At 40.3% G+C, this 25204-nt stretch overlaps 1 protein-coding gene and 1 pseudogene across 5 annotated transcripts in view; one reads left to right on the forward strand and one right to left on the reverse strand.

Annotated features, from left to right (window-relative positions):
* AXDND1 (axonemal dynein light chain domain containing 1) overlaps nt 1–25204 on the reverse strand; it is a 193985-nt gene that overhangs the window by 103363 nt on the left and 65418 nt on the right. For all 5 annotated transcript variants that reach the window (XM_054656308.2, XM_001157492.6, XM_054656307.2 and 2 more), the window contains 3 exons: nt 24700–24854; nt 22969–23044; nt 10118–10352 (listed from right to left, as the gene is read on the reverse strand). In XM_054656308.2, coding sequence (XP_054512283.1) covers nt 10118–10352; nt 22969–23044; nt 24700–24854 — 466 coding nt within the window. The remainder of the gene's footprint in view (nt 1–10117; nt 10353–22968; nt 23045–24699; nt 24855–25204) is intronic.
* Nucleotides 6904–7783, forward strand: LOC104004079 (myocyte-specific enhancer factor 2A-like; annotated as a pseudogene).

The raw sequence follows: 25204 nt of genomic DNA on the forward strand, positions 1-25204 counted from the left end.
TACCCTTTAAAATGTTGGGGATCCATTCTTAGTCCTTAGTTATTCCCATTGTATATTTCCCCCACAAGGTGATCTCATCAAAATTCATGGCTTTAACTAACACATATACTAGTATCTTCCAAAAATTTTTTTTTAATTTTTTTTTTTTTTGAGACGGAGTCTCACTCTGTCGCCCAGGCTGGAGTACAGTGGCACGATCTCAGCTCACTGCAAGCTCTGCGTCCCGGGTTCACGCCATTCTCCTGTCTCAGCCTCCAGAGTAGCTGGGACTACAGGCGCCCACCACCACGCCCGGCTAATTTTTTTTGTATTTGTAGTAGAGACGGAATTTCACGGTGTTAGCCAGGATGGTCTTGATCTCCTGACCTCGTGATCCGCCCACCTCTGCCTCTCAAAGTGCTGGGATTACAGGCGTGAGCCACCGCGCCCAGCCTCTTTTTTTTTTTTTTTTACTTTTTTTTTTTTTTTTTTTTGAAACAGAGTCTCGCTCTCTCCCCTAGGCTGGCGTGCAAGGGTGCAATCTCGGCTCACTGCAACCTCCGCCTTCCGGGTTCAAGCGATTCTCCCGCCTCAGCCTCCTGAATAGTGGGGATTACAGGCATGTGCCACCATGACTGGCTAACTTTTTTTTTTTTTTTTTTTTTTGAGACGGAGTCTCACTCTGTCACCCAGGCTGGAGTGCAGTGGCACGATCTCCGCTCACTGCAAGCTCCACCTCCTGGATTCACGCCATTCTCCTGCCTCAGCTTCCAGAGTAGCTGGGACTACAGGCGTCCGCCACCACACCCGGCTAATTTTTTTGTATATTTGGTAGAGATGGGATTTCACCATGTTAGCCAAGATGGTCTCAAACTACTGACCTCAGGTGACCCACCTGCCTCAGCCTCCCAAAGTGCTAGGATTACAGGTTTGAGCCACCGTGCCTGGCGTCTTCCAAAATTTCATCCAAGATTTTTCTCCCACATTCCTGACATGCCTGTTGAACAAGTCCACTTAATTGTGCCATAGCTACTTGAAAGTCAGTATGTCTAATACTAAATACACAATCTCCCTTCCCCATACTTTTCCTTCTCCTGTATTCTCTAATCTTAATAAATTGGATGACCCATTTACAGTCCAGTCAGGAACACAGCCATCCCACAATACTCTCTCTCACACACATAATTGTGTAGCCTACATTTTTAAAATCTCTCTTATTTTTCTTTCCTCTTCTCCATTCCCATGTCTTAGGATAGGTCTTCATCATTTCTCAACTTATTCCTGTAGTAGATTCCTGTATTAGTCCATTTTCATGCTGCTAATAAAGACATACCCGAGACTGGGCAATTCACAGAAGAAAGAGGTTTAATGGACTTACAGTTCCACGTGGCGGCGGAGGCCTCATAATCATAGCAGAAGGTGAAAGGCATGTCTCACATGGAGGTAGACAAGAAAAGAAAGCTTGTGTAGGGAAACACCCCATTATAAAACCATCAGATCTCGTGAGACTTATTCCCTACCACGAGAACAGCATGGGAAAGACCTGCTCCCATGATTCAATTACCTCCCACTGGGTCCCTCCCACAACACATGGGAATTCAAGATGAGATTTGGGTGGGGACACAGCCAAACCATAACATTCTGTCCCTGGCCCCTCCCAAATCTCCACATTTCAAAACCAACCATGCCTTCCCAACAGTCCCCCCAAAGTCTTAATTCATTTCAGCATTAACTTAAAAGTCCACATTCCAAAGTCTCATCTGAAACAAGACCAGTCCCTTCTGCCTATGAGCCTGTAAAATCAAAAGCAAGTTAGTCACTTCCTAGACACGAAGGGGGTACAGGCATTGGGTAAATACAGGTATTCTAAATGGGAGAAATTGGCCAAAACAAAGGGCCTACAAGCCCCATGCAAGTCCAAAATCTAGCAGGAGAGTCAATTTTTTTTTTTTTTTTTGAGACAGAGATTTGCTCTTCTTGCCCAGGCTGGAGTGCAACGGTGCGATCTTGGCTCACTGCAACCTCTGCCTCCCAGGTTCAAGTGACTCTCCTGCCTCGGCCTCCTGAGTAGCTGAAACTACAGGTGCATGCCACCATGACTGGCTAATTTTGTACTTTTAGTAGAGATAGAGTTTCACCATGTTGGCCAGGCTGGTCTCAAACTCCTGACCTCAGGTGATCCGCCTGCCTCAGCCTCCCAAAGTGCTGGGATTACAGGCATGAGCCACTGTGCCTGGACAGCAGTCAAATCTTAAAGGTCCAAAATGACCTTCTTTGACTCCACGTGTCACATCCAGGTCACGCTGATGCAAGAGATGGGCTCCCATGGTCTTGGGCAGCTCCACCCCTGTGGTTTTGTGGGGTACAGCCTCCCGGCTGCTTTCATGGGCTGGCAATGAGTGTCCGTGGCTTTTCCAGGTGCATGGTGAAAACTGTTGGTGGATCTACCATTCTGGGGTCTGGAGGACAGTGGCCCTCTTCTCATAACTCCACTAGGCTGTGCCCCAGTAGAGACTCTGTGTGGGGTCTCTGACCCCACATTTCCCTTCTGCACTTCCCTAGCAGAGGTTTTCCATGAGGGCCCTGCCCCTGCAGCAAACTTCTGCCTGGGCATCCAGGCATTTCCATACATCCTCTGAAATCTGGGTGGAGGTTCCCAAACCCCAGTTCTTGACTTCTGTACACCCGCAGGTTCAATACCACATGGAAGCTGCCAAGGCTTGAGGCTTGCACCCTCTGAAGCCACAGCCTGAGCTCTATGTTGGCCCCTTTCAGCCACAGCTAGAGCAGCTGGGACACAGGGCACCAAATCCCTAGGCTACACACAGCATGGGGACCCTGGGCCCAGCCCACGAAACCATTTTTACCTCCTAGGCCTCCAGGCTTATGATGGGAAGGGCTGCCATGAAGACCTATGACATGCCCTGAAGACATTTTCCCCATGGTCTCGGGGGATTAACAGTTGGCTCCCCATTACTTAAGTAAATTTCTGCAGCCAGCTTGAATTTCTCCTCAGAAAATGGGATTTTCTTTTCTATCGCATTGTCAGGCTGCAAATTTTACAAACTTTTATGCTCTGTTTCCCTTTTAAAACTGAATGCCTTTAACAGCACTCAAGTCACCTCTTGAATGCTTTGTTGCTTAGAAATTTATTCTGCCAGAAACCCTAAATCATCTCTCTCAAGTTCAAAGTTCCACAAATCTCTAGGATAGGGCAAAATGCTGCCAGTCTCTTTGCTAAAATATAACAAGAGTCACCTTTGCTCCAGTTCCCAAGAAGTTCCTCATCTCCATCTGAGACCACCTCAGCCTGGATTTCATTGTCCATATCATTATTAGCATCTTGTTCAAAGCCATTCAACAAGTCTCTAGGGAGTTTCAAACTTTCCCACATTTTCCTTTCTTCTTCTAAGCCCTCCAAACCATTTCAACCTCTGCCTGTTACCCAGTTCCAAAGTCCCTTCCACATTTTCAGGTATCTTTTCAGCAGCACCCTACTCTACTGGTACCAATTTACTGTATTAGTCCATTTTCATTCTGCTGATAAAGACATACTCAAGACTGAATAATTTATATGGGAAAAGGGGTTTATTGGACTTATAGTTCCATGCGGCTGGGGAAGCCTCATAATCATGGTGGAAGGCAAGGAGGAGCAAGTCACATCTTAAGTGTATGGCAGCAGGCAAAGAGAGAGCTTGTGCAGGGAAACTCTACCTTATAAAGCCATCGGATCTTGTGAGACTTATTCACTATCATGAGAACGGCATGGGAAAGACCTGGCCTCATGATTCCATTATCTCCCAGTGGGTCCCTCCCACAACATGTGGAAATTCAAGATGAGATTTGGGTGGGGGCACAGCCAAGCCACATCAGTGAAAATTAATAGAGAATAGAAAAACAATATAGAAAATCAAGAAAACCAAAAGCTGGTTCTTTGAAAAGATCCACAAAATTGATAAACCTTTAGCTAGTTTGACCAAGAAAAAATTAAGACTCAAATTATTAGAATCAGAAACTTAAAAGTTTTAGGGCATTACTAACAACTGTGGAGAAATAAAAAGGATTATAAAGTGGACGATTTTTTTTTGAAATATACGGACAACCAAAACTGAACCAAAACAAACCAAGAAAAAAAAGACAATATAGATAGACCTCTTAAAGAGCAGGTTAAGTCTGTAATCAAAAACCCACCTGTGAAACTAAGCCCAGGCCCAGATGGCTTTACCACTAAATATTATCAAGCATTCAAAAAGAATTAGCACCAGTTCTTTACAACTCTTCCAAAATAACAGAAAAGGAGGAAAATCTTCCCAGCCCATTTCATGAATGCAGTATTATGCTGACACCAAAACGAGATAAAGATATCACAAGAAAGAAAAGCTACAGATAAATATATCTTACAACTATAGATGCAAACTCCTCAACCAAATACCTCCAAACCAAACCTAGAAACATATAAAAAGAATTATATACCATGATCAAGTAGGTTACGTTTTTTTTGAGACAGTGTCTCTCTCTGTCACCCAGGCTGGAGTAAAGTGGTGTGACTATACCTCACTGCAGCCTCTAACTCCTGGGCTCAAGGCATCCTCCTGCCTCAGCCTTCTGAGTAGCTATGTAGCTATGTGTACAGGATCTCACTATGTTGCCCAGGCTGGTCTTGAATTCCTGGCTTCAAGTAATCCTCCTGCCTTGGCCTCCCAAAGCATTGAGATTACAGGCATGACCCATCACTCCCAGCCTGAAGTAGGATTGATCCTAGGCAAGGAAGATTGGATTAATATCCAAAAATCAATGTAATATATCCTATTGATAGAATAAAAGACAAAAGCCACACAATTATCTCAATGAATACAGAGAAAGCATTTAAAAAAAAAATCCCACACATTTTCATGTAAAAGAATTCAATAGGAATAGAACAGAATTTCCTAAACCTGATAAAAAGCATCTATGAAAAACCCACAGCTAACATCACACTTAATGGGGAAAGACTCAAGCTTTCCCGCTAAGGACAAGAATAAGACAAGAATATCTACTCCCACCATTTCTGTTCAACATTGTACTGGAGGTTCTTGCCAGGGCTATTATGCCAGAAAAATAAATACAAGAATCCAGGCCACCGTGGCTCACGCCTATAATCCCAGCACTTTGGGAGGCTGAGATGGGTGGATCACAAGGTCAGGAGTTCGAGACCAGCCTGGCCAACATGGTGAAACCCCATCTCTACTAAAAATACAAAAATTAGCCTGGCATGTGGCAGATGCCTGTAATCCCAGCTACTGGCAGATGCCTGTAATCAAGCTGGGACAGGAGAATCGCTTGAACCCAGGCAGCAGAGGTTGCAGTGAGCTGAGATCGCGCCACTGCACTCTAGCCTGGGCAATAGAGCAACACTCTGTCTCAAAAAAAAAAAGAATCCAGATTGGCAAGAAACTAGTAAAACCCTCTCTTCACTATAACATGATCTCATAAACAGAAAATCCTAAGTTGTCCACTAAAAAACCGGAAACTATTAGAACTAATAAATGAGTTCAGCAACATGGCAGTATATAAGATCAATATACAAAATCAATTCTATTTCTATACACTTTAAGTGAAAAATCTGAAAATAGAACTGAGAAAAAATCTCCATTCACATCATCTAGAAGAATAACATACTCAAAAAAAATTTAACAAAAGAAATATAAAACTCCTCAGAAAACTATAAAACATTGTTAAGAGAAATTGAAAAATATCTAAATAATTGAAAAAAAATCCATGTTTATGGATTGGAAGACTTAACATTGTTAAGATGGCAATACTCCCCAAACAAATCTACAGATCCAACATAATCCCTATCAGAAGCTGATTTCTTCATAGAAATTGATAAGCTGATTATAAAATTCATAGCGAATTTCAAGAGATGCAGAATAGCCAAAACAATCATGAAAAAGAATAAAGTAGGAGGACTCACACTTCTCGATTTTGAAACTTACTATAAAGCAAGAGTAATCAAGACAATGTGGCACAAGGACAAACATACACATGAGTAGAATAGGCTTAAGACTACAAAATAAGCCCAGAGATCTCTGGTTAACCGATTTTTGACAAGGATGCCAAGACTATTAAAGGGAGGAAGAATGTTATTTTCAATAAATGGTGCTAGGACAACTGAACATCCACATGCAAAAGAATGAAATTAGAGCCTTACCTCACACACTATATAAAAATTAACCCAAGGCCAGGTGCGGTGGATTATGCCTCTAATTCCAGCACTTTGGGGGGCTGAAGTGGGATGATCGCTTGAACCCAGAAGTTTGAGACCAGCCTGTGCAACATGGTGAGATCCTGTCTCTACAAAAAATAAAAAAATTAGTCGACAGTGGTGGCACACACCTGTAGTCCTAGCTACTCAGAGGTTGAGGTGGGAGGATTGCTTGAACCCAGGAGGCTGACACTGCAATGAGACAAGATCGTGCCACTGCACTCCACCCTACATGACAAAGCACAACTCTGTCTCAAAAAAAAAAAAAAATTAACTCAAAATGGATCAAATACCATTATATAAGAGCAAAACTATAAAACTCTTAGAAGAACTAAACGTAAATCTTCATGACTTTAAATTTAGGAAAGGATTCTTAGATATGACACCAAAAGTACAAACAAAAAAGAAAATAAAATTAGTAAGTTGGATGGACTTCATTGAAATTAAAAATTTTGTACTTAAAAGGACACTATCAGGATGTCCTGGCGAGTCCCAAGCTGAAGGAGGCGGCTCCGGGCAGTGCGGAGCGCTGGCGGCGGGCCCAGGCTGCAGCGTGTGCGTGCCCAGGAGACACAATCTTGTAGAAAATTTCAGCTGTAGCCCTTGGAGTAGAAGCTGAAATAACAGAAGCTGTACGATGCATTATGGTATTGAAGAAAATTAACTTTTATATTAAATATTTGGAATATAAGGAAATAAGGAAAGGTGGCTGAAAATGGTGCAGAAGAAAATACAAATCACATGCATAATGGATGAAAGGAACTGACAGGCCACTTTTACAAAGAGAGAGTTTGGATTAATGAAGAAAGCCTATGAACTTAGTGTGCTCTGTGACTGCATTTTCAACAGCTCTAACAAACTCTTTCAATATGCTAGCACTGATATGGACAAAGTTCTTCTCAAGTATACAGAATATAATTAACCTTATGAAAGCACAACCAACTCAGATATTGTTGAGGCTCTGAACAAGAAGGAACACAGAGGGTGCGACAGCTCAGACCCTGAAACTTCATGTGTGCTAACTCCATATACAGAAGAAAAATTTAAAAAAATTAATGAGGAATTTGATAATATGAGGCAGAATCATAACATTGTACCTGGTTTGCCACCTCAGAATTTTTCAATGTCTGTCACAGTTCCAGTGAAAATCCCCAATGCTTTGTCCTACACGAACCCAGGGAGTTCACTGGTGTCCCCATCTTTGGCAGCCAGCTCAACGTTAACAGATTTAAACATGCTCTCTCCACCTCAAACCATATTACATAGAAATGTGTCCCCTGGAGCTCCTCAGAGACCACCAAGTACTGGCAATGCAGGTGGGATGTTGGGCACTACAGACCTCACTGTAAGCAGCCCAGTGGGGAATGAATTTGTAAACTCAAGAGCTTCTCCAAATTTGATTGGAGCTACTGGTGCAAATAGTTTAGGTAAAGTCATGCCTACAAAGTCTCCAACCCCCCACCAGGTGGCAGTAATCTTGGAATGAACAGTGGAAAACCAGATCTTCGAGTTGTCCTCCCCGCTTCAAGCAAGGGCATGACACCTCCACTAGTAAGTTGAACCTTTCTTCAACTTCATTCTTTAAAACATGTATTTTATACATAGCCTGTAGCTTCCTTTGGAATTTTCTGCGCCACTGTAGAATCTATATTCCTAATGAATATTTCCATTCAAAATTAGTATTTGAAGGGACAACACTATTTTAAATACACAAAAATCAGATTATGGAAATTTGCTTAATGGTTATTTAAAATTAAAGCTAAATATGAACATGGATGGAACTGGAGGTTATTGTGTTAAATGAAATAAGCCAGGCATGGAAAGATAGATACTGCATGTTCTCACCCATGTGTGGAACCTAAAAAATTTGATCTTGTGGAGATAGAGAATAGAATGATAGCAGATGCTGGGAAGGGTGTGTGGGTGGGAGAGGGGATAAAGAGAGGTTGAAGTGTAGTGGGTAAAACCATACACTTAGATAGAACAAATATACCCCTGTATTCAATAGGAGAGAAGGGTGACTATAGTTAGCAACATTGTAGATGAAGTATATTTCAAAGTAGCTAGAAGAGAGGACTTGAAATGTTCCCAACACATAGAAGGGATAAATACTCAGGATAATAGATACCTCAAATACCCTGACCTTGATCATTACACATTCTATGAATGTAACAAATACTCACATGTACCCCATTAATATGTAACACACTTCCAATCAATTTTTAAAAAGTAAAATATAGAGAGATTATTATGTTTAATTTTTAATTTTACCAGGCTAGAAGCATTAAACATGACTTATTTATTCTGTTTAAAAAAAAAAAGGACACTATCAAGAAAATGGAAGAGCCACCCACAGAAAAGATAAAGTGTTTAGAATTCACATATCTGAAAAAGGACTTGTATTCAGAACATATTAAGCAGTCTTATAACTCAATAATAAAAAGACAACCTAAATAAAATATGGGCAAAGAACGCTCATGGACTGTGTCCTTTATTGGGACACATATGTAGACCACTGGCATCAGAATCACCTGGGATGCTTGCTAAAATTGCCAGTTTATGGGTATCTCTGTAGACACAGTGTACTAAGGAGACTGGAGGCAGGGCTCAGGAATCTGCATTCTTCACCGAATCCCTAATCACACTCAAGTTTGAGGACCACTTATATAGAATGTTACTTCACAGACTAATATCTCAGATAGGTCTCATTCTATTTGACATTTTCAAAGAGTTACACTGTCAGCTGGTGGACATTTGTCTAGAATTCTAACACAAGTGATAATAGTGCACAATAACACACAATATTCATTAATGTTGAACAATGGTATCTGTTCTCTGGTAGTATGAAACCTTAGAAAATGGCTTTTCTTTCTATACATGTTATAAATCAATAGCATAAATCTCAATTTTTGTCTTAGAAAAAAAACTTAGGCAAAGTACCTGAGCAGACATTTCTCCAAAGAAGATATATAAGTGGTTAATAAACCTTTTAAAAATGCTTGACATCAGTAGTCATCAGGAAAACACAAATCAAAACCACAGTGAGATTTTATTTTACACCCACTAGTATGGCCAGAATTTAAAAGTGAGACAAGTACTAGCAAGTATGCAGAGAAAGTGGAACCTTCATACACTGCTGGTGGGAATATAAAATGATGCAGCCTCCTTGAAAACAGTGTGGCAGGCTTCAAAAAGTTAAAGATATAGTTATCAAATGACCAAGAATTTCACTCCTGTGCATGTATCCAAGGAAAATGAAAACATATTTCTACCAGGAAATGTGTAATAAATGTCTATGTCAGCAATATTCATAATAGTCAAAAAGTGGAAACAACCCAAATGCCTACCAACAGATGAAATGATAAAATGTGATTTATACATACAATATTATTAGGCCATAAAAATGGGTGAAGTACTGATAATTGCTAAAACATGGATGAACATTGAAAACATTATCCCAAGTGAAAGAACCCAGTCAAAAGATCAAACAGAACATGAATTCATTCACATGAAAGTCCAGAACAGGGAAATCTATAGAGACAGAAAGCAAACTTAGGACTGAAGTGACGATGTTGGGGGTAAGAGGGTGAGAGCTGAAGAGTATGGGGTTTCTTTTGAGGTTCATTTTGATGAAAATAATCTAAAATTGACTGTGGTAATAGATGTACACATCTGTGAATATAATAAAAATCACTGAATTATACACTTTATATAGGTGAATTGTAATGTATATAAATTATATCTCAAAGTGATGCTCAATGCTTTGCTTATTTTGCTTGGTTTTTAAAACTATATGGATTTATTACTTTTATTTTAAATATTCATTGTATTGAAAATAATTATTGTGGAAACATTTTATACCAAGAAATCTAATTATTATGAGTATTTTCTTACCATTCTCCCCATTTATTCTTATTTCATATTCTTTGTAGAGTTTTTGTATGTTTTTGATAATTTCCTCCATGTACTGTTGCTCTGATGGCATCTCCCCCTCCAAACTTTTATGCCGATTAAATATCCCAAGCCCAATATCTGCCCAGTTTTCCTGTAAATGTTTAATAATCTTGAGAGTATCGTATTTTGACAGTAGAACATCCCCAGTAAACTCTTCTTTTTTCTCATTCAGGATCTAAAGAGTGAAAGGAAGAGGGAGAGTAGCATATTATCCACTAATGAGTTTATCAAAGTCTACCAGATGCTTATTCCCCAGTGACTCCCAATTATTTTGGAGTTGCATATCCTATTATTATTATGCTCCAAAGAGATGGTATATGACATATATCTTATTTTTAAATTAAAATGAATTTAAACTAATTTTGGTACTCTATGAGATAACCCATAGTTTACCAGGATGAAAATCATTATATTAAATCCTATGTGGTTAAAAAAAAAAAAAGTAGTGATAAGCAATTAAGTCCTACAAAGCTAAGCATGTTTAATTACTATTGGCTTTAGTAAGGTTGTAATATATCTGTTTACATGATCCCCACTAGACTGGGAAAGTTCCTAGAATATACAAGTTGTATTTTATTCATGTTTTGTTTATCTGTGTAAACCCAAGTCCAAGTCCTGAACATGACATATCAATAAATATTTGTGGAAAAATAAGGTACAATTTATATATATAATTTGGCATTATTTGTGCTCAGATAATAGAAACATTACCCAGCCTTCAATAAGAGTAATTAGCGTGGGGAGACAGTGTAGAAGAGCAATTAGGAGTAAGAATTTTGAAACTGGAGAGATCTGGACTCAAATTCTGACTCTGCCACTTACCTTTTATAGATAACTTAGGTAAGTTACTTAACATCCTAGCCTTCGATTTCCACATCTGGGACATGGAGATTATAAGACTTGCATCATAGGACAGCCATGAAGAGTAAGTAAGATAATATATGGAAAACACATTTTCAGCTCCTCACACAGAGTAAGTGCTTAATAAATGAGAGCTATTACTATTCCTAAATTGAAGAAGTATGACTTTTTTCTATTTTTTCTATGCATGTCAAAACCTCCAGATAAAAAGTAAAAAAAAAAGTCACTAAACTAGACATGTTGTATATAGAACAGGAAATATCTTCAATTCTGAGAATATACTGTTCAAGTTATTCCTAAAGAAAAGAAAATGGTTTGTTGGGATCTTATGAAATTTTATTAGGGAATGATTTTGATATTCACTTTGGAAGTATTTCAATGTCACATATATTTTCCTTTGTCAGACTACTATAACATGATAGTAATTTGATCAATGAAATCTATTTTCCAAGCTCCGACCCCTTAAAGATTATGTTATTAATGTATAAACAAAATGTGGTATATAAATACAATGGGATATTATTCAACCTTGAAAAGAAAGAAAATTCTGACACTTGCTGCAAAATGGATGAACCCTGAGGACATTATGCTGAGGGAAATAAGCTACTCACAAAAGTAAAATACTGTATGATTCCACTTATATGAGATGCCTAGAGTAGTCACATTCATAAACAGAAAGTAGAATGAGATTGCCAGGGGGTTGGGGGAGGCAGAAATAGGGACTTACAGTTTAATGGGTACAGAATGTCAGTTTGAGGAAAAGAAAAAGTCCTGGAAATGAATGGTGGTGATGGTTGTATATGTATACAATATAAATATATTTAGGGCAACTGAACTGTATGCTTAAAAATGATTAAAATGGTAAATTTTGTGTTGTATATATTTTACTGCAATAAAAAAAGATGTTATTAATTTTAAAAGTCCAATTTGTCCTTAAAAGCCAGATATAGGATAGGCACAAACATTACTTATGTCTGACAATTAGATAATAGCATTGAACTACCCTCACTTATAGGGAGCCGAAGGCCCGTGGGACGGGACCAACTCAGCGCTCCACTTGAGGCTATATGATCAAACAGCAAACTGTTTATCATGAATGCAAGATGTGAACAAACTCACACTGCGCCTGCCACCAAAAGGTTTGCTGAGGGACATCACTCCTTGGCGCTGGGCTCCTTGAAGTTATCTATTGAGAAATCTAGCACCTATTGTTCAAAGGATGCAGTCTCACAAGCCTGCTGTGAACCAAATGGCCCACTGACAATTACTCGACAATCATCGCCCCCCTTTCTCGCTATCTCTTTTACCTAATACATACGGAGGGCTGTGTAAAGCTCAGGGCCCTTGTGCACCAGAGGCAAGGTGCCCCCTGACCCCTTCTTCCAAATATACTCTTTTGTCTCTTGTCTTTTATTCCCACGTTCGCCCCACTTTGTTCAGTCCCCCGAGTTTTGTGCGGGTTACATAGTGGCATCCGAACACAGGACTTCAAGGATGTGAACAAAGAAGGTCTGCTGGAACAGGGGAACTAAAATTGACAAGGCAAACAGTGACCCCGGGATGAGTCTGCCGGCAGCGGATGTAAGGTCAGTGCCCTAAAGAGGTACCGAGAGCAGTGCTTTAAAGAAGTACTGGGAATGGGAAGTTTTCTGAATCAGGGTAACATGGAGCAGAATTTGTCTGTTGAAGAAAAACATGTACAGTGGCTTAAAATTTTGTTGAAACGAAATGGTCCTCAGGTTAGCTCTCAGACATTGACTAAGCTGCTGCAGGAGGTTATTACGCATAACCCATGGTTTCCACAGGCAGGCACTCTTGATGTGGAAAATTGGGAGAGAGCAGGAGAAGGATTAAAACAGTCTCATCAAAAAGGTCTTAAAGTTGATTCTTCAGTTTTCTCCACGTGGAGTTTAGTTCATACTGTACTTCTGCCATTATCTCCTTATTATTCTGCAGGACAGCAGGCTGAATCTAAAAATCTGAAAGAATCTGTCATCCCACCCACAGCTCCAATTGAAAATAAAAACAGGAGAGGGAGGATAAAAAGTGGCCTATACCGCCTCTTCCAGTTGCAGAAACATCTGTACGGACTCGTTTGGTAGCAGAAATAGAAACCCCAATACAAAGAATTTTACGCTGTGCTGCCATAGCTGGAGAGCCCTTAGGACCTTGTGCTTTTCCTATTTCCGTAGGGCCTGATCCAAATAATCCACAGCAGGTTATTCATGAACACACTCCACTAGAGTTTAAGTTGTTAAAGGAATTAAAAGCAAGTGTGATAAATAATAGCGTACAGAGCCCATTCACCTTAAGATTGCTAGAATCTGTGTTTGGTGCTATGCGTCTTTTACCCTTTGATGAGAAACACTTGGCGCGAACTTGCTTGTCTGCTAGCGCATATCTGATACGGAATTTAAATTGGCAAGAAATGTGTGCAGACCAGGCTAGACAGAACCATGCTGCTGGAAATGGAGACATTACAGAGGATATGCTGTTAGGTAATAGCCCTTATTCAGACCTGGAATGTTAAATGGCACTCCCAGATGCTGCTTATCAGCAGTGTGTACAGGCTGCTAAACGTGCCTGGGCCACAATTCCTGAAGAGGGAGTCCCAGTACAATCTTTTTTACATACATGTAAGTGTCACAGGAACCCTATGTGCAAGTTCTTGCAAGATTACAAGAGGCAGTGAAGCGTCAGATTCCTCATACCGCGGCCGCAGAAATGCTAACCTTAACTCTAGCTTTTGAGAATGCAAATGCGGATTGGAAATGTGCACTGGCACTGGTGAGGTGTACAAAAAACTTGGGAAATTTTCTCAGAGCTTGTCAGGATGTAGGAACTGAGCTTCATTGCTCTGCAATGTTAGCACAAGCGATGGCTAATTTAGCAGTTGACAAATCTAAAAGGAGCCAAGGGTCAAGCCCTAAAATGGGAAAATGTTATAATTGTGGAAAAACTGGACATTTTGAAAACGAATGCCACCATATGTTAGGATAGAAAGGACCTTACAATGCTGTGCCCCACCCAACGGAAAAAACGCAGGACTTTGTCCTTGCTGTAACAAAGGAAATCAATGGGCCAATCAGTGCTGCTCAAAATTCATCAGAATGGCACTCTCCTGCCGGGTAACGAGACAAGGGCCTGGACCCGGGCCCCACACACAATGAGAGTATTCCTAGTCCAGACCTCAACCCCGTTTCAGGGATGGGTTCCCGGAGGCACATTGATTCCCTCACCCTACTCCAGGTGGACAAACTTATTTTACTGATGGCCCTTCCAAAGGTTGTGCCACTATCTGTGGACCAAAACATACTCAAACAATAATGACCTCTGGGGTTTCAGCTCAACACTCAGAGCTAATTACAGTCATTCAGGTTTTAGAGCTCACAGCTTCAGATCCTATCAAGTTTTGTCTGTGATTCAGCTTATGCTGTAAATGTAGCCGGTCGCATAGAAACTGCTACAATTAAAAGTATACTAGACCCAGAACTGCTGAATTTATTTTTAAGACTTCAACAAGTTATTCGCTCTCGTGCAGCTTCTTTTCACATTTCTCTTATTTGCTCTCACACACAACTTTCTGGGCCACTATCTCTAGGTAATGAGAAGCAGACAAATTGATTGGTTCTGTGTTTCAGCAAGCTCAAGTGTCTCACACGCTGCTGCACCAAAATACTTCTGCCCTTACTCGCCTGTTCCATTTATGTCACAGCCAAGCTAGTGCTATAATACAAGCCAGTCCTACTTGGCCAGCATGTCTCCCTGGAGTCACACCTGTAGAATGCTGTAACCTACGAGGTTTGGCTCCAAATGAAATTTGGCAAATGGATGTTACACACATAGCAACCTTTGCTAAGCTCAGCTATGTTCATGTGACTATAGACACTTATTCTCATATGCTGCATGCTACATGCCAAACAGGTGAGACAGCTGGTCATGTACGGTGACATTGTCTGTCATCAATTGCTCATATGGGATACCTAAACAATTAAAACTGACCATGGATCTGCTTATACTAGTATGCTTTTCAAAATTTCTTACAGCTTTGGGCTATAACCCACAAAATAGGAATTCCTTATAATCCTAGAGGACAAGGCATTATAGAGTGGGCACATCAAACATTACAATGCATGTTGAAAAGACAAAAAGGGGGTATAGGAGGCCAACTGCCACCTCAATCAAAACTATATTTAGCTTTATTTACTTTAAATTTTTTGACTCCTGGTACAAATGATAAGACTCCAGCAGAAAGACGCTGGCAAGTGTTAGAGGAAAATTTATCCAAAAATGTTACGGAAATCTGCAGAAGGACAATGGAAAGGTCCAGTGGATTTACTGACATAGGGACAAGGGTATGCTTGTGTTTTTACAGGAGATGGAGAAACCATGTGGGTGCCCTCAAGGTGTGTGCGGCCATGGAATGGGAGACTGGAGGAACCCAGGGTGGCCAACCATGGGCCCGGTCCCTCCGGTACGAGCCATGAGCCAGCTGAGCCTGAGTGCAAAGATGGAGAGAAGGCTGACAAGGGTCACGATGACATCAACCCTCATAACCTGGGGACAACTCAAGAAAACCATGCAGGAAGCTGAGAAACTACTGGAGCATCAGGGAGAGGCAAAAACCCCTGATTCCATATTCTTGGCCATGTTAGCCATAATGTCCTGTGCAGTATGTTTTCCCTGTGCAGAGGCAAAAACATACTGGGCATATGTTCCCAATCCCCCAGCAGTACGACCTAAACTTTGGAGTGAAACTCCTCCTGAGATTTGTCATGATCAGGGAGAGTGGGCTCCAGGACCCCTAACTCCCCCTGACATAGAACAGTTAGATTCTCAGAATAATGTCATTAATTATACCTTCCACTGGAAGGACTTCCTTTGTGTATCACTACAAAGACATCGCTCAGCCATAGCTGTCTTACAATTCAAGCTCAAACATGGTTGAGTCACTATGGAAAAATTATGTACTTATTAGGTCTTGGTTCTATTAATGTAACTGGTGTGCTCACCAACCATTCCTGGCCCAGTCGCCCTAATTGTGCTGATTATACAGAATAGATTCCATTCAATAGCTCCTATCCCCTTCTGTGGGCCCAGTGTCTTGGTCCACTGGCTAGAAAACAATCTATGGTAACTGGAGACATTGTGGATTGGGGACCTAAAGGTCAATTAGATGGAAAAGATGAAAATCAGAAATCATAGCACAAACTTCGCTGGCATTGGTAGCAAGCTTTTAATGCTTCTTCTTTATACAACACCGAGATCCAATCCCAGTCTGCCGCCCACATTGCTTGGCATGGAGCAGGCTTTAGCCCACCTTTTCCTCTGGCATTATCCAGGGAGGAAAGGACCAATTCAAGAGACGATATAGAAGGCAGCACTCCCATTTATGAATGGCAACATCTGGGTTGGAATATTATCCAATAATAGCAATGGTAAGCGACACAGTCGCTTTTTTTGGCAGCTAGGAAGGACCAGCTCCAGGTAAACAATACCCAATTGACCTGCAAATCTTGCCAGTTATATCACTGCATTAATCATAGCACACTGCAAACACATAATATCCCTACTTTCAGGTTTTTGGTTTTTAGGTCGCATCCCTGGGCTATGGATTCCTGTTAATCTGTCTGAGCCTTGGGCTGCCACACCTGCTTTGCATTTTGTGAAACTTCTAACTCAGCTTACTCATCGTGTCCGTAGAGCCTTAAGCATAAGTTTTGCTATTGTTTCCTTGGTCACACTAATAACTTCTGTTGTGATGTCCTCTGTAGCTTTGCATGATTCTATTCAAAGAGCTCAGCACCTGAAGAACTGGATGCACACAGCCGACCAAGCGTGGCCACTTCAGAATAAAATTAACACTGAGTTACACATTGAAGTGGTAATGTTAAAATCCACGGTCCTATGGTTAGGGGAACAAGTACAAAGCTTGCAGTTACAGCAGCAAATGCATTGTCATTTTAATCACACTCATATTTGTGTAACCAACTTAGAATATAACCAAAGTATCTGTGGGACCTTGTGAAAGCCGATTTGCCGGTAGCTTTCACATCCAACGTCACCTTTGTTTTATTTTTATGTATTTATTTATGTATTTATTTATTTATTTCTGAGATGGAGTCTCACTCTGTGGCCCAGGCTGGAGTGCAGTGGCACGATCTTGGCTCACTGCAACCTCTGCCTCTCAGGTTCAAGCAATTCTCCAGCCTCAGCATCCCGAGTAGCTGGGATTATAGTCACCTGCCACCACGCCTGGCTAATTTTTGTATTTTTAGTAGAGACAGGGTTTCACCATACTGGTCAGGCTGGTCTTGAACTCCTGACCTGAGGTGATCCACCCACCTCAGCCTCCCAAAGTGCTGGGATTACAGGCATGAGCCACAATGCCTGGCCATTACCTTTAATATTGGTGAACTGCAAAACAAAATTCTTGATTTAAATAGGTAAACTCAAGAATTTCAGCCTTCTTTTGAAGACTGGACTGAATTCCAGCAAGGCCTGGAGAGCCTCAACCCTTGGACCTATCTGAAGCACCACCTTAACATCTTATATGTAGTTCTTGGAATAATGTTGTTTTGTCTCTGTCTTCTGTTCATAGTCTGTAAAATCGGATGGACTGCCAATTGGAAAATGAGAGCTGCCCAGCCTGGCCTTACATTCTTTCAATTAATACATAAACAGAAAGGGGGATATGTAGGGAGCCAAAGGCCTGTGGGACGTGACCAACTCAGCATTCCACTGGCGGCTATATGATCAAACAGCAAACTTTATCATGAATGCAGGATGTGAGCAAACTCACACTGCGCCTGCCACCAAAAGGTTTGCTGAAGGACATCACTCCCTGCCACCAGGCTCCTTGAAGTTATCTACTGAGACATCTAGCACCTATTGTTCAAAGGATGCAGTCTCGCAAGCCTGCTGTGAACCAAATGGCCCACTGACAATTACCCGACAATCACCCGCCCCCTTTCTCACTATCTCTTTTGCCTAATAAATACAGAGGGCTTTGTAAAGCTCAGGGTCCTTGTCCACCAGAGGCAAGGTGCCCCCGACCCCTTCTTCCAAATATACTCTTTTGTCTCTTGTCTTTTATTCCCGCATTTGCCCCCCTTTGTTCAGTCCCCCTAGGTCTGTGCGCGTTACACTCACTGCCACCCAAGGAGATTTTCCTAATTTCTTTCCTTTTTTTTTTTTTTCAGTGAGTGTCTATTTTATAGATGAAGAAGACATATGTTGGGAGAAACAAAGCTTTACAATGTAATATACAGTAGAGCTGTCATTTTAAGCTACACATGAAAGCAAAAGTTACTAATCCTTACCCTGCATAAGCAAATATGTATTCAAAGAAGAAAAAAGTGTAAAGCTGATATCTACCAAGCTTTTTGTGTTCAACGTAGACATTTTTTTTTTTTTACTCTAAGTTTGGGGATACATGTGCAGAATGTGCAGGTTTGTTACACAGGTATACGTGTGCCATGGTGGTTTGCTGCACCTATCAGCTCATCATCTAAGTTTTAAGCCAAGCATGCATTAGCTATTTGTCCTAATGCCCTCCTTCCCCTTGCCCCTGCACCCTCCAACAGGCTCCAGTGTGTGGCTTTTCTCCTTCCTGTGTCCATGTGTGCTCATTGTTCAACTCCCAGTTATGAGTGAGAACAAGCAGTGTTTTGTTTTCTGTTCCTGTGTTAGTTTGCTGAGGATGATGGCTTCCAGCTTCATCCATGTCCCTGCAAAGGACATGATCTCATTCCTTTCTATGGCTGCATGGTATTCCATGGTGTATATGTACCACATTTTCTTTATCCAGTCTACCATTGATGGGCATTGGGTTGGTTCCATGTCTTTGTTGTTGTAAATAGTGCTGCAACAAACATACATGTGCATGTGTCTTTACAGTAGAATGATTTATCTTCCTTTGGGTATATATCCAGTAATGGGATTGCTGTCAAATGGCATTTCTAGTTCTAGATCCTTGAGGCATCACTACATTGTCTTCCACACGGTTGAACCAATTTACATTCCCACCAACAATGTAAAGGCATTCCCATTTCTCCACAGCCTCACCAGCATCTATTGGTTCTTGACTTTTTAATAATCACCATTCTGACTGGCATGAGATGTATCTCATTGTGGTTTTGATTTGCATTTCTCTAATTATCAGTGATGTTGAGCTTTTTTTTTCTTCATGTTTGTTGGCCACATAAATGTCTTCTTTTGAGAAATGTCTGTTCATATCCTTTGCCCACTTTTTGAGGGGGTTGTTCATTTTTTTTCTTGTAAATTTGTTTAAGTTCCTTATAGATTCTGGATATTAGACCTCTGTCAGACGGATAGATTGCAAAACTTTTCTCCCATTCTGTAGGCTGCCTGTTCACTCTGATGATAGTTTCTTTTGCTATGCAAAAGGTCTTTAGTCTAATTAGATCCCATTTGTCAATTCTGGTTTTTGTTGCAATTGCTTTTGGCATTTTCATCATAAAATCTTTGCCCATGCCTATGTCCTGAATGGTATTGCCTAGATTTTCTTCTAGGGTTTTTATTGTTTGGGATTTTAAAGTCTTTAATCCATCTTGAGTAAATTTTTATATAAGATGTAAGGAAGGGGTCAAGTTTCAGTTTTCTGCATATGACTAGCCAGTTTTCCTAGCACCATTTATTAAACAGAACCTTTTCCCCATTGCATGTTTTTGTCAGGTTGGTCAAATATCAGATGGTTGTAGATGTGTTGTGTTATTTCTCAGGTCTCTGTTTGTTTTATTCCATTGGTCTATGTGTCTGTTTTGGTACCAGTACCATGCCGTTTTGGTTACTGTCATCTTGTAGCATAGTTTGGAGTCAGGTAGCATGATGCCTCCAGCTTTGTTCTTTTTCTTAGGATTGTCTTAGCAATATGGGCTCTTTTTTGGTTCCATATGAAATTTAAAGTAGTCTTTTCTAATTCTGTGAAGAATGTCAATGCTAATTTGATGGGAAAAGCATTGAATCTATAAATTACTTTGGGCAGTATGGCCATTTTCGCAATATTGATTTTTCCTATCCATGAGGATGGAATGTTTTTCCATTTGTTTCAGTTCTCTCTTATTTCCTTGAGCAGTGTTTTGTAGTTCTCCTTGAAGAGGTCCTTCGCATCCCTTATTGGCTGTATTCCTAGGTATTTTATTCTCTTTTTAGCAGTTATGAATGGGAGTTAATCCATGATTTGGCTCTCTGCTTGTATATTGTTGGTGCATAGAAATGCTTGTGATTTTTGCACATTGATTTTGTTTCCTGTGATTTTGCTGAAGTTGCTTATCAGCTTAAGGAGTTTTGGGGCTGAGACGATGGGGTTTTCTAAACATAGAATCATGTCATCTGCAAACAGAGATAATTTGACCTCTACCCTTCCTATTTGAATACTCTTTATTTCTTTATCTTGCCTGATTGCCCTGGCCGGAACTTCCAATACTATGTTGAATAGGAGAGGTGAGAGGGTACCCTTGTCTTTTCAAAGGGAATGCTTCCAGATTTTGCCCATTCAGTATGATATTGGCTGTGGGTTTGACATAAATAGCTCTTATTATTTTGAGATATGTTCTATCAATACCTGGTTTATTGAGAGTTTTTAACATAAAGGGATGTTGAATTTTGTGAAAGGCCTTTTCTGCAACTACTGAGATAATCATGTGGGTTTTGTCATTGGTTCTGTTTATGTGATAGATTACATTTATTGATTTGTGTATGTTGAATCACCCTTGCATCCCAGGGATAAAGCCGACTTGATCATGGTGGATAAGATTTTTGATGTGCTGCTGGATTCGGTTTGCCAGTATTTTATTGAGGATTTTCACATCAATGTTCATCAGGGATACTGGCCTGAAGTTTTCTTTTTTTTGTTGTGTCTCTGCCAGGTTTTGGTATCAGGATGATGCTGGCCTCATAAATGAGTTAAGGAGGAGTCCCTCCTTTTCAATTATTTGGAATAGTTTCAGAAGAAATGGTAACAGCTCCTCTTTGTACCTGTGGTAGAATTTGGCTGTGAATCTGTGTGGTCCTTGGCTTTTTTTGGTTGGTAGGTTATTAATTACCAAGCAAATGGAAAGCAAAAAAAGCAGGGGTTGCAACACTAGTCTCTGACAAAATAGACCTTAAACCAACAAAGATCAAAAAAGACAAAGAAGGGCATTACATAATGGTAAAGGGATCAATTCAATGAAAGAGCTAACTATCCTAAATATGTATGCACCCAACACAGAAGCACCCAGATTCATATAACAAGTTCTTAGAGACCTACAAAGAGACTTAGACTCCCACAATAGTAGTGGGAGACTTTAACACCCCACTGTCAATATTAGACAGATTGATGAGACAGAAAATTAACAAGGATATTTTGGACTTGAACTCAGCTCTGGATCAAGTAGATCTAATAGACATCTACAGAACTCTCAACCCCAAATCAACAAATCTTCTCAGTGCCACATGGCACTTATTCTAAAATCATCCACATAATTGGAAGTAAAACACTCCTCAGAAAATGCAAAAGAAATGAAATCATAACAAACAATCTCCCAGACCACAGTGCAATCAAATTAGAACTCAGGATTAAGAAACTCACTCAAAACCATACAACAGCATGGAAATTGAACAACCTGCTCCTGAATGACTCCTGGGTAATAATGAAATTAAGGCAGAAATCAAGAAGTTCTTTGAAACCAATGAGAACAAAGAGACAACATACCAGAATGTCTGGGACACAGCTAAAGCAGTGTTAAGATGGAAATTTATAGCACTAAATGCCCACATCAGAAAACTAGAAGGATCTCAAATCAACACCCTAACATCACAATTAGAATAACTGGAGAAGCAAAAGCAAACAAATCCAAAAGCTAGCAGAAGGCAAGAAACAACTAAGATCAGAGCAGAACTGAGGGAAATAGAGACGTGAAAAACCCTTCAAAGAATCAATGAATCCAGGAGCTATTTTTTTTTGAAAAAATTAACAAAATAGACCACTAGCTAGACTAATAAAGAAGAGAGAAGAATCGAATAGACACAATAAAAAATGATAAAGGAGAAATCACTACTGACCCCACAGAAATACAAACTACCATCAGAGAATACTATAAACACCTCTATGCAAATAAACTAGAAAATCTAGAAGAAACGTATAAATTCCTGGACACATCACCCTCCCAAGACGAAACCAGGAAGAAGTTGAATCCCTGAACAGACCAATAACAAATTCCTGATTTCTTTTCTAGCAGCCTAACTTAATTTGACCCAAAAATCTGAAATAGAACTGAGAATATTTAAGCATATTTTTTAAAGTCCCTGAGCACTTCCTTTTTTCCTTGTTGTTCATAAAACTTAACATTGCATTTTTTTTTTTTTTGAGATGGAGTCTTGCTGTGTCGCCCAGGCTGGAGTGCAGTGGTGCAATCTCGGCTCACTGCAACCTGTGACTCCCTGGTTCAAGTGATTCTCCTGCCTCAGCCTCTAAGTAGCTGGAATTACAGGTGTGAGCCACTGTGCCCGGCCCCTAATATGGCATTTTTAAAGAATGAGATGTGGTCGGGCATGGTGACTCACACCTGTAATCCCAACACTTTGGGAGGCCGAGGTGGGTGGATCACTTCAGGTCAGGAGTTCAAGACCATCCTGGCCAACATGGTGAAACCTTGTATTTACTACAAATACAAAAATTAGCCAGGCGTGGTGGCACATGCCTGTAATCCTAGCTACTTGGGAGGCTGAGGCAGGAGAATCACTTGAACTCAGGAGGTGGAAGTTGTAGTGAACCAAGATCACACTACTGCGCTCCAGCCTGGGCGACAGTGAGTGAGACAACGTCCCCCAAAAAAAAAGGATGAGATGTGACTCAGTTGTAGGTCCGGAATGCCAAGTTTACAATCAGCACTTTGATTGCCAAGCTCTTTATTAAAAAGTCTTACCTTCTGCCACTGTTTGAAGTCTAAAAGAACTGAATTAAATATATTTCCCTTGTTAGGGGATAAAATGTCTTTTTCACTGAAAAGAAGAAAAAAGAAAAAGAGAAACATCTCAGAGCAAGACATAAACAAAATCATCAGTTCACACACTAAAGACTAAACAACTAACATATTTCTCCTCAATAATTTTGAAGCATGCCTTCCAGGTCCAGCCCCTCTCCCCATAGGTATTTATCATTAAATTTGTAAACATAAATTCAGATTCTATTCAGACCTGAGCAATCAAGTTACAGGGCCATGGGCCACAAGAGTATTTTTTTTAAAGGGTGGTCTCTTGAGTCTTGAGAATTAAAAACCAGATCACTATCAGAAGATCTGTTGAATGCAGCTGTCAAAGCAATATATAAATAGAAAGAAAGCCTTTACAGTGATTAAGACTCAACATTTAAGCCAGAAATCCCAACTTCTGGTAGAAAACAATTTCCTTTAATGGCTCTGAAGTCTCACAAGGTGAAAGCTATTGATAAATAAGCTTCTGAAGCTAAAGAGACAAGAACTATGGCCACCCGTGCACGCCTCCCAGCTAAGAATCAACAAACAATAGAAATGGGTACACGGCAGGAGCAGCCAGCTTGGAGACATACCAGCTTCAGCTTCCAGAACTTCCAAATCTACTAATGGGGAAACCTTTAAGGGGGTATGAAAAACTGAAACCATTATTCTCAATTTGAAATGGAAATGGTACCTAACAGACAAAGCATCTTAAAATTAAAAAAAAAAAAAAAACCGTAGAAATCATCTAGTCCAGGCCTCAACAGACAAAGCATCTTAAAGTTAAAAAACAACAACACAACAACAACAAACAAACAAACAAAAACCTTAGAAATCATCTAGTCCAGGCTGGGCATGGTGGCTCATGCCTGTAATCCCAGCACTTTGGGAGGCCTAGGTGGGTGGATCTCCTAAGGCCAGGAGTTCGAGATCAGCCTGGCTAACATGGTAAAACTCTGTCTGTTCTAAAAATACAAAAATTAGCCGGGTGTGGTGGCGCATGTCTGTAATTCCAGCTACTTGGGAGGCTGAGGTGGGAGAATCGCTTGAACCCCAGAGATGGAGGCAGCAGTGAGCTGAGATTGCGCCACTGCACTCCAGCTTGGGTGACAGAATGAGACCCAGTCTCAAAAAAAAAAAAAAATTAAATTAAAAAAAAGAAATCTAGTCCAGACTGCATCCAAAGCATAGATTCCCACTAACCTTGGCTGTGATTTAGCCATCTGACCTCAACTTAACTACTTTATTAGCAGCTTCTTTCATTGTCAGATTTCTCTAATCATTGCAAAGTATGATATCCAATCAAAACCATCTCCCTCTAACTGTCACCCATTGGTTTTACATCTCTGCATATGATTTGCAGATGGATCCAAATACTCAAGTTTGCCAAAGTAATGAAATAAGTTGACTTTATTTCAAAAAGAGAGAAAAGAAAAAGAACTGGACTCAAATGGGGACAGCAGCAGTTGAGCAGGGGGATCGGGATGGACTAGAGAGATACTTAGCACTAGAAACCACAGGACTATTCAAGGTTGTTAGCAGGATTGTGCCTTCATAGGGACTGCTCCCCAAAATCAATGTTAGAGTGATTACAAGGTAAAAGACAGAAGGAGGAACACAGAGAATTTGACTGAGTTATCAGACATAAGTATAATCAGAAAAACAAGATTCTTGGTGACTCACTTGAAGAACTCCTGCCATTTGATAAGCCCATCCTTAACAATTTTCAGTGTCTCGCTTGTAGACTCTTCCATTTGTTCTACCTCTTGTTTAAGTTTATTCACTAAGTTTCTCCATTTTTGTGTCAACTTCTGCAACAGTGCAAGGTCTTCAGTGTCCTATATAAAATGCATAGAATCAAATAATATATTCATTTATGTATATAACAAATAGTCATTAACATATACCAGGCCATTATTAATATTGTAATACTAGAGAAATTCATAGAAAATTGATTAAAAATTGAAAAGTTACACTACTACACCATTCATTTGGTGATGAATTTTCCATGGCATTTCTTATAAAGTATTAAGAGACAAGATTTTTTTTTCCTTTGCAACATGAACCCAGTGTTTCCATAGGACTTTCACAGGGGCAGTGTGGTGTGCTAGACAGAATAGGAACCAAGAAGCCAAACCAAACCAAATGTGAATTGTAGCTATTACTGGCTATGTAACCTTGGGCAATG

Source organism: Pan troglodytes, chromosome 1, assembly GCF_028858775.2.
Source record: "Pan troglodytes isolate AG18354 chromosome 1, NHGRI_mPanTro3-v2.0_pri, whole genome shotgun sequence".
NCBI lineage: Eukaryota > Metazoa > Chordata > Mammalia > Primates > Hominidae > Pan > Pan troglodytes.